This window comes from Eschscholzia californica, unplaced genomic scaffold, assembly GCF_041429995.1.
Source record: "Eschscholzia californica isolate CP2 unplaced genomic scaffold, dmEscCali1.0.p SCAF_5, whole genome shotgun sequence".
NCBI lineage: Eukaryota > Viridiplantae > Streptophyta > Magnoliopsida > Ranunculales > Papaveraceae > Eschscholzia > Eschscholzia californica.
Genome location: NW_028238472.1, coordinates 46,042,229 through 46,055,552, shown reverse-complemented (window position 1 = coordinate 46,055,552; position 13,324 = coordinate 46,042,229). Strand labels below are relative to the sequence as shown.

Sequence of the window (13,324 nt, the reverse complement as noted above, 5' to 3'; positions counted from 1 at the left end):
ACACCAAGATGGACGCTCGTTCCTCCGCCGGCATCTTCCTTGGTTATCCTAATGGACAAAAGGGTTATCGAATTTATGATATCTCCACACGACGTATATATACTTCTCGTGATGTGACTTTTTTTGAAAATCGTTTTCCGATGTCAACCGAACCGACGGATAAACCGTCTAGCTCGCGCCCGACACCTTTCATCTCCATCGACGACGACGACACATTCGAGTTTCCGGCAACCGATAAACCTCGATCAATATCACCGCCGGACAGCAGCAGATTCAACGATGAACCTGCTGTTGCTGTTCCGGCGAGTCTGAATTCGGGACAGGGGGTGCCTTCAGACACCCCCGATGACCCGCCTACAGGCCCTGTTCACACAGGACCATCTTCCCCATCAGGAGTGCCTTCAGCAGACCGTGATGGGGATCCAGTCTCTGGAGTGCCTCCAGAACAGTATACTCCACCGACGAGCAATGAATCCTCATTGCCGTATCCTTCTTCCGACACCGCTGTTGCCGATTCCGGCCGACCAGTCCGGTCCCGCCGACCACCTAGTCACCTTGATGATTACATGTGTTCCAATACAAGCAATATTAAATATCCTCTTGAAAACTACTTTTCCATCAACTCGTTTTCAAATTCTCATCAACAATTTCTCTCTTCGGTTTTATCAACTACCGAACCAACCTCTTTCACTCAAGCAATGAAGTCCCCTCATTGGAAAGAGGCAATGGCCAAGGAAATCTCAGCCTTGGAAGAAAATAAAACCTGGACAATCACTGTTTTACCACCCGGTAAAAAGCCCATCGGTTGTAAATGGGTGTATAAAATTAAGTTCAAATCCGATGGTTCTATAGAACGATATAAAGCCCGCTTAGTAGCCAAAGGATACACCCAAATCGAGGGGTTGGATTATCATGACACTTTTGCTCCGGTTGCTAAATTAGTAACCGTTCGTGTCCTTCTTTCAATTGCCGCCATTAAAGGTTGGAATCTCCATCAATTGGATGTCAATAACGCCTTTCTTCAAGGCGACCTCGATGAAGAGGTTTACATGAAATTACCCCCCGGTTTTTCATCTCAGGGGGAGTCTAAGGTATGTCGTCTCCATAAATCCCTTTATGGTCTCAAACAAGCATCCCGGCAATGGTTTTCCAAGTTTTCCTCCGTTCTCATCGAACGAGGCTTTTCTCAGTCTAAAAGTGACTATTCTCTTTTCACTTTTCGATCTCACTCCACTCAAATTTATGTCCTTGTCTATGTTGACGACATAATTATTACAGGAAATAATGATCATGCTATTTCCCAGTTAAAAATATTCTTAAATAAAGCTTTTTCACTAAAAGATATGGGCCGTCTACAGTACTTCCTTGGTATCGAAGTATCTCGCTCATCACAAGGCATTTTTCTATGTCAAAGAAAATATGCGCTTGATATTTTGAAAGATTCTGGACTCACCGCTGCACGTCCTTCTGAGTTTCCAATGGAACAAAAACTCCGCCTCAGTCCCACTGACGGTACACCTTTACCAGATCCGTCAGTTTACCGCCGTCTCATAGGCAGATTACTTTACTTAACGGTTACACGGCCGGATATCACCTTTGCCGTAAACAACCTCAGTCAATTCATGCAAACACCTAGCCAAGTACACTTAGACGCAGCTCATCGCGTTCTACGATACTTGAAGGGTACTCTTGATAAAGGAGTCTTCTTATCCGCAGACAGCTCTCTCCATATTACAGGATACTGTGATTCGGATTGGGCTGGCTGTCCTTCAACCCGTAGATCTACTACTGGGTATTTCACAATGTTGGGATCCAGCCCCCTCTCCTGGAAATCAAAGAAGCAACCCACAGTTGCAAAATCTTCGGCAGAAGCAGAATATCGAGCTTTAGCCATCCTCACATGCGAATTACAATGGCTCAAGTATTTACTACTTGATTTTGGAATCAATCACTCTGACCCGATGACAGTTTACTGTGACAATCGGGCCGCTCTCCACATTGCTGATAACCCCGTCTTCCACGAACGTACAAAACACATTGAGATAGATTGCCACATCGTTCGTGAAAAGATTAAAGACAACGTCATTGCCACACGCTTCACCAGTACAGAAAATCAGTTAGCGGATATCTTCACAAAGCCACTTGGGGCAGAACCGTTCAAGAACATTATTGGCAAGTTAGGCGTTACTTGCCCTTATGCGGTCTCATAAATTATGCGGTCTATAGATTATGCACATGCGAATTCCATATTGTCAAGTAGGTCATTTTTACTTGCCCTTATGCGGTCTCATAAATTATGCACAGTTCATGTTTACACTTTTCCACAACCTGTTCTGAGTATACAACTATAATGGATGTAAATATGTAATATGGAATCAATTATTCACTTCCAACCAGTAAGTCCTGCAAAATCTATGCCTTAAAAAATGGTCCTATTCGAGAGTTAGAAACAAAATTGGGAGCTTCGGTATCTACTGTTAATCAAAATCTGCGGAATGAAGAACAACCCATCTCATGATACGATTGATAAATTATCGGGGCTCATTTTTAACATGTTAGACCAATGGGCATTACGAAAAAAACAACGGCACCACTATACAATGAAAGGGGTACATTGGAGCTTGGGCCGTTGGGCGTCTCGCCGTCTATAGACGCCTCGTCTCCTAATTCACTTCACTACAGGGTTGGGGTCTTGCACTTCTGATGGTGCCTATAGAATTTCTTCCCCTAGATAGGCTTCTTTTTCGATTGGATGTGAATTTTTATTGGGAGATTTTATAGGGCCCCGTTTTTGTTAAAAGGGCCCCCTTCCTTTAAAAGCATCCCCCAAATCTCTTCTTTTATGAGGTTTAGTTTTAGCAGGCCTTTGGCGGTTCCACTTCCATCACTGGCGGGGCTACCTTCAGTGTTCAACCACCCTAAATAAAGTTATAAATTCAAGTCTTTGGATACCTCCTTAACCCATTCTCAATTTCTCATCTTTTGCCCTATCCAAATTCAAGCCCTGTCAAGGTAAGCAAGAATTTTCCACCTCTCTAGTTTCTCCTAATTCTTAGGTTAAATTCTTTATTCTATGTAAGGTTTTTATCTTATATTGGTTCGACAGAAACTTACCCGGGTAACTAGTCAAACTAGAATGAAGAAAAGTCGTTTAGATGGAGTCTATGTGAAGGAAGAATTAATGTTAGAAATACTGAGCAGACTTCCAGCAAAGTCATTGATGCGATTTAAGTGTGTAAGTAAGAGTTGGTTGTATTTGATCGAAAAAGATAAATACTTGCACAATTCTCAATCATCAAAATCACACCAAAAACTCCTCATAACTACTAAACATGAGAGGTGGGGTGGACATACTTTTTTCTCCCTAGGTTTGTTTCAACCTAACAGTAGTTATGTGAGAAGATATTCGCCTCGATGGGAGAAAAGTCATCATTGCGTATTAGTATCTTCTTATGGTTTGGTTTGTTACGTGAACTACGAGGATTCTTCTGTTAGAATCTACAATAATTGCATAAGACAAAAAACACCATGGATTAGATCAAATATAGGAAAAGATCGGTCCGGACTTTCTTATTCCAAAATTCCTGTTTGTGGATTTGGATTTGATCCCATAACTCAAAAACATAAAGTAGTATTCATGTGGAGTAGATTGGTGAGAAAAGATTATGAGGAAGTGCCTTTTTATGTTTGTGAAGTATTGACAGTTGGTGAAAATATTTGGAGAACCATTGAAACTAACACGCCAAAAATAATTGTTAAGAGAGACCCAATTTATGCGAATGGTTCTTTATATTGGTTGGAAAATCCAATTTCTCCCAAAAAGAAAAATATTGATAGCATACTAGCATTTGATGTTGGAAAGGAGAAGCTTAGAGTAATAAAGTACTCTAACGATATTTTCAAGAGTCGTCTTCCTGGTTCTTGTCTTCGTGGTGCTACTTGTTTTGAAAATTTATTAGAAGTGGATGGACATTTAGCATTAATAGACCAATGTCGTCATCGTGAAAAAGGGAGATGGTCCAAAACAGAGATGAAATTATGGATTTTTATTGAGGATGAGAAGGAGAATAGGTGGATTGAAGAACCAATTGAATTGCCTTGCCATATGAAGAATAATAAACTTGCTTATGTTTTTAAATCAATTGCAGGAACAAATAAATTAATCATAACAACAAGACCAGAAGCGGACTCAGACTCCGACTCAGAGTCGGACTCAGACTCAAACTCAGACTCCGAAGATGAAGATGAAGATGGAGATGGAGATGACAACAATAAAGTTTTAAGTTTACATATTTATGATGATAGGTCAGAGAAGAAGTTGAATGAATATGGTAGTATCATCAACTCGACCTCAAACTCGGATTCGGACTCAGACTCGGACTTAGATTCGGACTCGGACTCAGAGTCGGACTCGGATTCAGACTCAGACTCAAAAGATGAAGATGAAGATGGAGATGACAACAATAAAGTTTTAAGTTTACATATTTATGATAAGTCAGAGAAGAAGTTGAATGAATATGGTAGTATCATCAACTCTTCCTCAAACTCAGACTCAAGCTCAGGCTCGGACTCGGACTCAGACTCAGACTCAGACTCGGACTCGGAATCGGACTCGGACGCGGACTCAAGCTCGGACTCGGACTCGGACTCAAACTCAGACTCAGACTCAGACTCAAGCTCGGGCTCGGACTCGGACTCGGACTCAGACTCAGACTCAGACTCAGACTCAGACTCGGACTCGGACTCGGACTCGGACTCGGACTCGGACTCAAGCTTAGACTCGGACTCGGACTCGGGCTCGGACTCGGACTCGGACTCAGACTCAGACTCAGACTCGGACTCGGACTCAGACTCAGACTCAGACTCGGACTCGGACTCGGACTCGGACTCGGACTCAGACTCAAGCTCGGACTCGGACTCAGACTCAAGCTCGGACTCGGACTCGGACTCGGACTCAGACTCGGACTCGGACTCGGACTCAAGCTCGGACTCGGACTCAGACTCAAGCTCGGGCTCGGACTCGGACTCAGACTCAAGCTTGGACTCAAGCTCGGACTCGGACTCAGACTCAAGCTCAGACTCGGACTCGGACTCGGACTCAGACTCAGACTCGGACTCGGACTCGGACTCGGACTCAGACTCAGACTCAAGTTCGGACTCGGACTCGGACTCAAGCTCGGACTCAGACTCGGACTCGGACTCGGACTCGGACTCAGACTCAAGCTTGGACTCAAGCTCGGACTCGGACTCAGACTCGGACTCGGACTCAAGCTCGGACTCGGACTCGGGCTCGGACTCGGACCCAGAAGATGAAGATGAAAATGAAAATGACAACAATAAAATTTTAAGTTTATATATTTATGACAGGAAAGAGAAGAAGTTAAATGAATATGGTAGTATCATCAACCCAAAGAATAAACCCCAAATAGTGTTTTTCATGTATCCTTATTGGTATGAGGCTTCTATTATCACGGAGAGCATTTATCCTGTTAGGACACGAAAGGCGTGATGAAATATAGTCCTAGCATTATTACTAGAATTATTTGCTCTGGTAGAGATGGTCACATTGTCATCTGTCTTTTGTTTTATTCCCACATTAAGGGAGAAATTAAACGAGTTCCTTTGCTTGTTCAAAAAAAAATATTTCTTTTATGTTTTCTTTACTATATAGTACGAATTTATGTTTCGCATCTGCATCCCCGCTCAAGTATATAGTCTGTGGATTCGCGTGAAATAATAGGACACTTTGAATATCCAAATAGAAGTCATAAAAATCAATAGTTAAATGGAAAGAATGCATGAAAATCCCAAAATCAATAGTTCTGCAAACCCCTTGATATTAAACTTGTTAGGCATCTTGCGAAAACCATGAATATTTAGTAACTGTCGAGGAAGGTTCAGTGGGAGGTTTTGGTTCTCATGTTGTATAGTTCATTGCACTTGATGGCAAAATTAAGCTCATACGTTACTCCTTAGGCGTCAACTTTACTTGTTATGTATTTGATCTCAAATAATGTGAAGTTTTCTACTCTTTGATGGAGCCATGGAGCTCACTTGAAGTAGTACTTTTCTAGGTCAAGAGAACTTGTCGCGTGACCATAGGCCTCTCACCCCAAAAAGCTACCTCAAGACTCAAGAGGTGAGGTTGCCCCTCCACTTACAAACTACCCGACACATTTGCGACTAACCCAACAATCTTCCAACAAAACATTAGTTTTAACTTCGATAGGGTACTACAGTACTAGGCTGATCAGACTTGTTGTGTCCTTAATTCTGAAACCTGTGTTGAGTGGACTCGGACCTCTCTCAATTCAAAAGCTAGCTGGAGAGGTGGACTCGGACCTCTCTCAATCCCGAACAGCTTCCTCTTTGGGGAGCTCAACTAACTTGTTAGTCTATTTATTCTTTTAGTTCGTTTGTTGATGAATATTTCTTACTCGTTAAAAAAAACTAAGATTGATATCATGTACTTTTCCCGCGTGTTATTTGCATATCTCCCTCTCTATGCTCATTCAGACTCTGAAATGCAAATTCTCTTTCAGTGGGGACCGGTAGTTCTACCAGACAACTACATAGAACAAGCATCTACGAAAGAACAACTTGCTCTTGCAGGCCTAATTGGACATCATCACATTGCTGCTACAATTTTGAGTTTGCTCGGCTGCACTTGTGATACACTCTTCTTGATGCAGTAGGTCATTTTTGCTTGCCCATTTGTGGTCTCATAAATTATGCACAGTTCATGTTCACACTTTCCTTCAAACTGTTTTGAGGGTATGACTATAATGGAAGTATTATGGAACCAATGATTCACTTTTGAACCAGTAAGTCCTTCAAAATCTATGCCTACAAAAATGGTCCTATTGGAGAGCTAGAAACAGAATTAGGAGCTTCTATATCAACTGTTATTTAAAATCTGCGTAATGAAGAACAAACCAACTCATGATTCGACTAGTAAATTATCTGGGGTCATATCTAACTTGACAGGCCAATGGTCATTACGAAAAAACAACGGCTCCACTGTACAGTGAAAGGCGTACGTATGACTTCGAGCGTCTATAGACACCTCGTCCCCTAATCCACTTCATTATGGGGTTGGGTCTTGCAATTTGGTGTGCCTATAAAATTCCTTCCCCTAGATAGGCTTGAAGTCCAAGCAATGATTTTTATTGACCTTTTTTAATGTTATTTTTGTATTTAGTTCTAGTACCCCGACCGTCAATTGAAAAAAAAAAATGTTTCCACAATATTGTTGTATGTTTTCTTTACTAGAACAAATTTATGTTTCATACTTTGGGATATGATGGCGTCTTTACTTATAATGCTGAAAAAATCGACTTCAAATTCCACAAATAATCTGTAGTTAGGCCTTAATTACTAAATCCTCGACCATTTTCATGGGATAAAGTTAACCCATGCACAAAGAATTGCATATTTTAAATTTGAACATCTCCAACCTGTTCAATTGTTGTTGGATTAGACCATCATTTACAATCTCGATGTTGATTAACTAATTAATCTAAGAATCTTAGTTACTAACGACTCAATACCCTACTAAACCACATTTGTAAGTGATATGATTTGTACTTATACTAATATTTTTGGATTTAAACTTCGGTCAAGTTTTCGGATCCATCTATTACGTTGATCAGTTATACTTAGCAGCCATGGGACGTACAATATAAGACCATTATTTTGTGGTTTATATGATTCCATCGCTTTCTACTTGATTTGTATACATAGACAAATCATTGATAATGACCTTAAACCAAATTGTGGTATGGCTATTGGTTGATTGCCATTTCTTTCACTTTAGTAAGTAAATTTCTCTTTTTGGTTACATTAGGTTTTGTTGTATTTACACGCAACGACCAACATATATTTTGTTTGAAAGCGCGTGAGTGAACAAGGCATGAACGTGTTGAAACGTGCAAATACTAGTTGGGTTGCATTGCTTGATATTTTTTTTTTTGAGAAATAGTAAGATTCGTACGGTGAGAGAGGTATTCATATCCGTCCCTTTTAGTTTGTTTTCTTTTGCTATCCTAGTGTTCGTCTTTAGGTTTTTACTTTTCCTTGCTATGATCTGAATAGCCCATGTCCTTCGATTCTAATTCAACGGCTTTGAATATCATGATAAGATTTTATGAGGTAGTAGATGGTCCGACCCTGGATCTCCTGCTGCATAAAGAGAAAGATAGGGCATCCGTCTTTTACCTCTTTTATGTCGTTTTTTAATGTCATTAAAAGGAAATTGAAAAATACGAAAGATGGTAGAAAATGATAAAAGGTTAAACAATTGGAGAGAAAGGTGTTACTTAGGGCTCAATTGATGGATTATTAGTTAGATAGCAAAACAGTCTATTGATTGAAATGTAAGATGAGATAGATTATTTATTATATGAAGGAGGTCATTTGTAAATTAATCCAATCGAAAATTATCTTTATAATTTCTTATCATCAAGAGAAAATGACTGAAAAAACTATTAAATTATTTCTTTGAAGATGATAGATAACTAATCTAGTTTGACCATGGATAAAATATATGATCCCCGTCAAGATAGGATAAATGTTCTTTTTTTTTTGTGTTGGAAGAAGATAAAAGTTTTATTTTTCTGTTGAATTAAGATAAATGTTCTTAGTAACTTGTTTTTGTTCTCGTATCAAGTCTAACCCTTGTTTATTCATTCTCTATTTTTTATTTTTATTTCTTATTGGTATTTTCTTGTTTAATAATTTATACAGTTCCAGCCTCTAGTTTTTAGTATTATTCCTTATTTATCCTTTGAAATGTATTATAGTATCTGTGTCTCGAAATTGGAACTTAAAAGGCAAAAACCAGTTTGATAACCAATCTATCCGAAGATTAGACTAGTATTATTAATAATGTCGTGTGAGGCTATAGTTTTTATTTTTTGAAGGACTAATTTCGATTTGGTCCTCAACTTGTGACCAGCTCAACATTTTAGCCTCACACGCATTCGACAATTCGTTTTGACCTCCAAAAATTCAATTTGTTTCGGAAACACGTTTGGGACTAAAATGGAGTTAGTTTTACAAAATCTTAAAACATTAATTCACACCATCTTCCCTTATCTTTTTCATTATGTTCCATCTTTCCTCCACTTCATCTCCCCCTCTCTCCACCTCAACTTCCTTCTCCAACAAAATGTCCTCAACCGGTGACATTTAACCTGACAAAATCTTTTATTCGATTTCCCTCTTTTAACTCTCTCTTCTTCTTGTCATCTCTTCTTTCCCCTCCCTTTCTCTTTCTTTCTCCCTCTCTCTGGCGAAAGGGGTCCTCCCCTTCGCCAGAGAGAACACGGTGTAAAGAGAGAAGAGAAAAGAAAAGAAGAAGACAAAATTTTGGTTTAAAGTCGCTGCCCAGAGGTTACCGATCTGCAACCTTCTGCCATAGAAGAAGAGTAAGGTGAAGAAAGGAGAGGCAATGGCGAACCTCGGAAAAATTCCTTTATGGGGGCACATTTAGAATATGTTCTTTTAGTGAGAAACTGTAAGATGTGAAAATTAACTTTTTTTTAATGGGAAAGAGTCACTTTTTTACGTGTGATTTGAGCATATAAACGTTTGTTAGGATTATAGAAAAGTTTTTGGTGTCTTTAAAAAGTAATATGTATTGCACTTTTGGGGTGCCTACTGCCTTGGTCATTTTTTTTTTCAGAAGAATGAGAGTTATTTGTGTCTTGGAATCTGGAATCGTGAGAATAAAATTAAGAAAAAAAAACATAAGAATAATATGGAGGAAAGATAGTTCGAGTAAAATTTGGATATAATTCTTATAAAATAGGATTTGAATCAAATTTCTTAAAAAAAATTAGAAGAAGAATTTATTTTAAAAGTGGTCAAAAATAGATAAATGTAATGCCAGAATTATAAAAAACCAAAGTGTAAGGGGGGCGTTATTGAGGAGAAAGAGGGGGTGTTTGAGGGGGGTGCGACGGGTGCGGTCGCACCGGTCCCCTTCAAACTACGACATATTTGCTTTGTTCGAGGGGGCCCTAAATTTTGAACCAAGTCTAATAACTAGACAATGTAAAATAACTCTACAAAGATATGTAGCTTAGTTGGTAAATAGTTTACAAAATAAGCATGAGGTCACAAGTTCAAAACTCTCTCCCTTGCCTTTCTTTTTTTGTTTATTTTCTCAATTCTTTGTTATCTCGAACTATTAGGAATAACAACACCAACTATTAATAGTAGATAATCAAGTAGATTTAGGTTTATTTGTTCCACTAGATTTAGGTTAGTTTGTAAAAGATTAATCGTAAAGTGTAATACTTGTTGTTTCATTTATAGAATAAGTTTACTTCGATACGTGTGGTTCTTGTTTAAATAAATTTTTTGGAACAAAAAATATACAACTTAGATTCATGTGAGGAAAGAAAATGTTTTCTAACGTAGTCCATTTTGATTTTTGCTAAATGTGTCACATTCGTAGTCCATTTTGATTTTTGCTAAATGTGTCACATTTGAAATAGAAAGGGCCCCCAATTTTTTTTCGCACCGGCCCCCCGAATTCTCAGCCACACCACTGAGGAGAAATGAGACGAAATGGAAGAGAGAAGGGAAGATGATGTGGAATGAATATTTTAAGATTTTGTTACAACTAATCTATTTTGGCTTAAAAAAAACTAATCTATTTTGGCCCCTGATATTTTTCGAAAAATACTTAGGACTAAATCGAAGAATGGGACATTTACGGAGGCAAAAGGTAAATTGTCTCAAAGGAGCACAATGAAATTCACTCTTAAAAAAAAAGTCCACTTTAGGACCCCTCTCAAAAAGAAAAATACACACGGCCGTGTAAGTTGGTACATCAAGCGTTGGGCGCGGGTTATTTTCAGTCTACTCCTCTCTCCTCCTATCACCAAATCCCATATGATTCCATTCCCGAAAGCATCATATACACGGACACCATTTTCTCGTATTATAACATACACATACGGTAACAATGGGGCCTATTTGGGACCAGGTAACCTCGTTTCGGTTCTATCAGTTGTGATGAACATTTATAATGGTTAAATTATTCTTTAGTGTGAAACACTTGGTTTGGTTGTTCTAGTGGTTGATAGTGTTAACATAAACTCCAAAATCAGATCACAAGTTGGGTTCCTAGAAGAGATCAAATCCATGGTTATTGAATTTAAGTTATTAAAAGTATAAATAATATATTGAATTTGTCTGTCGTAGTCGATTTCTAAAAAAAAAAATTCTTTTGTGCAACTAATTCGTAATCTGTATTTTTTTTTTAAATTTTAAATATATATAATTTTTCATCAAATGGCAGACTTCGGTAAAACTTGTATATATATATATAGAAAAGATTTTTCATTAAGTTTGTAATCAGACCCGCTTTCATTATTTTTTTTTCTAACAAAAATCACACAAAATGCTAGCATTCATTTTCATTTGTTGTTTTGTAAACTAGATTTGCAAGTGTCGCAAATTCTGTTTACAAAATTTGAAACTAGGTTGCCAAATTCGGTAAACTAGATTTACAAATCGCACAAACTAAGTTTGCAAAATGCAAACTCAATTTGCAGATCTTGCAAACTTTGTTAGACAAAAATGACATGTATAAGTAAAAGAGTCAAAAGATTAATTTGGTGACCAAATTTACTTTTCTATTTTCATTTTTATTTTTCTCACAGAATATTTAATTTTAATTTAATTTGTTTATAATTTCTACGATTACTCTTGAGGAAGAGATGGTGGTGATATTGGTGATAGTGGTGGAGCTTTGGATGCATGATGATGGAGGTGCGGTGGTGGAATTATGGTGGTAGGGGTATGATGGCGGCGTGGTGGATATAGGGGGATGCTAGTCATCTGGTGGTGGAGGTGGTGGAAGAGTGGGATCATGGTGGTAGATGGATGATGGTGGTGGTGGTAGATGAATGGTGGTGGTGGTACAATGGTGGTGGTGATTGAGGTGTGGTGGTAGTGGAGGTATGGTGGTGGTGAAGGTATGGTTGTTGTTGTTGTAATGATAGTGGTCGTGGTGGGGATGTCGTGGTGATGGAGGTATAGAGATAGTAGTTAAGGTGGGGTGGTGATGGTAGAAGGATAATGGTGTGGTGTAACGTGTAAGTTTTGTTTGTGGTGTAACATAGGTAAACAAAGAAAAAAGAAAGATTCGGTAAAGTAAATTTGTGCATGCTTTAAACATAAGTTAGCAACAAATTAAAAAGACTTAAAAGATCCTAAAGATTCATGATTTTTGCCATCTAAACTATGCGTATATTTTTGAACTCTATCCGACTAAGGTGATAAAACAACTTGAAATTACATTACCATGCTGAATTTCTTGTCCTTGAGTGCCTTCAATGTTCTCATAACTAAAGTTAACAACAAATTAAAATGTGATTATAAAAATGTAATAGTGGAATCCACGTACCTATTTGTGTAAGAGAATATATCCACCTGCTATTAGCCTCCTATCAATGTAACATATAAAGATAGCTGTACGGAAAGCATTACTAAAATATTATTCATGGTGTTGAGAACACAAAATCTGTACGCAATCGAATTTATTCAGATCCGAACCGAAAAGTAAGATTGCATTTACTTTTTTTTTCTCGATCTCAATTTAACAAAAATATATGTAATGTGTTATTTAAGTGGTTTATTTGACTTTTTTTAATATAGACTCAAGAGTCATTACTTACATGACATAAAACATATGATTTTAGTAAACTCAATAACTACCGCCCAAAAACATCTTAGGATATTAGGATCATGGATCGTATATAAAGCCTAAGGTCATCGTATATATTGGACATGAGAGCTTATATATTTCCGCTTATATCTTATTTATATCCAAGTTTTAGAAAGGATTATTTTCCGAAAGGCCCTTACTTTGTGATCAGCTTCTCGCGAAGCCCCCTACTTTGTCAAAAATATCCAGAAGACCCCCTTTTATTCGTTACCGTTAAATGTCCTTTACTCTCTCTCCTCCATCTCATCACCTCTCTCTGGCTTGTCATATCTCTTGCCACATCATCATCTTCTCCGATAGGGCCGCCAGCCGGTCAAAAATTTTGGCGACCTTCATAATTTTTTCTTATGTTTGAAGGTCGCGTCCGGAAAATTTTCCGACTGACAACCTTCGCCGGAGAAGAAAGAGGTGAAGTGGAAAGATTGACAGAATTTTTTTTTCAGTATGAAGGTCGCCGAAATTTTTGGTCGGCCGACGACTTTATCGGAGAAGATGATGTGGCAGAGAGTGGTGATGACATGGAGGAGAGAGTAGCAGACATTTACCAGTAACAAAAAAAAGAGGCTTTCTGGGTAGTTTTGA

At 38.4% G+C, this 13,324-nt stretch overlaps 1 protein-coding gene across 1 annotated transcript; it reads left to right on the top strand.

The window, feature by feature from the left end:
* Positions 1 to 2,874: 2,874 nt before the first annotated feature.
* LOC147539746 (uncharacterized) lies at positions 2,875 to 5,509 on the top strand. The gene has a single exon (XM_086643172.1). It carries the CDS (start codon positions 3,137 to 3,139, stop codon positions 5,507 to 5,509), a length of 2,373 nt encoding a protein of 790 aa, XP_086499298.1. The 5' UTR covers positions 2,875 to 3,136.
* Positions 5,510 to 13,324: the final 7,815 nt, after the last annotated feature.

Excerpts from the sequence above, each read along its gene's own strand:
- LOC147539746 (XM_086643172.1), top strand. The coding sequence starts at position 3,137 with ATGAAGAAAAGTCGTTTAGATGGAGTCTATGTGAAGGAAGAATTAATG.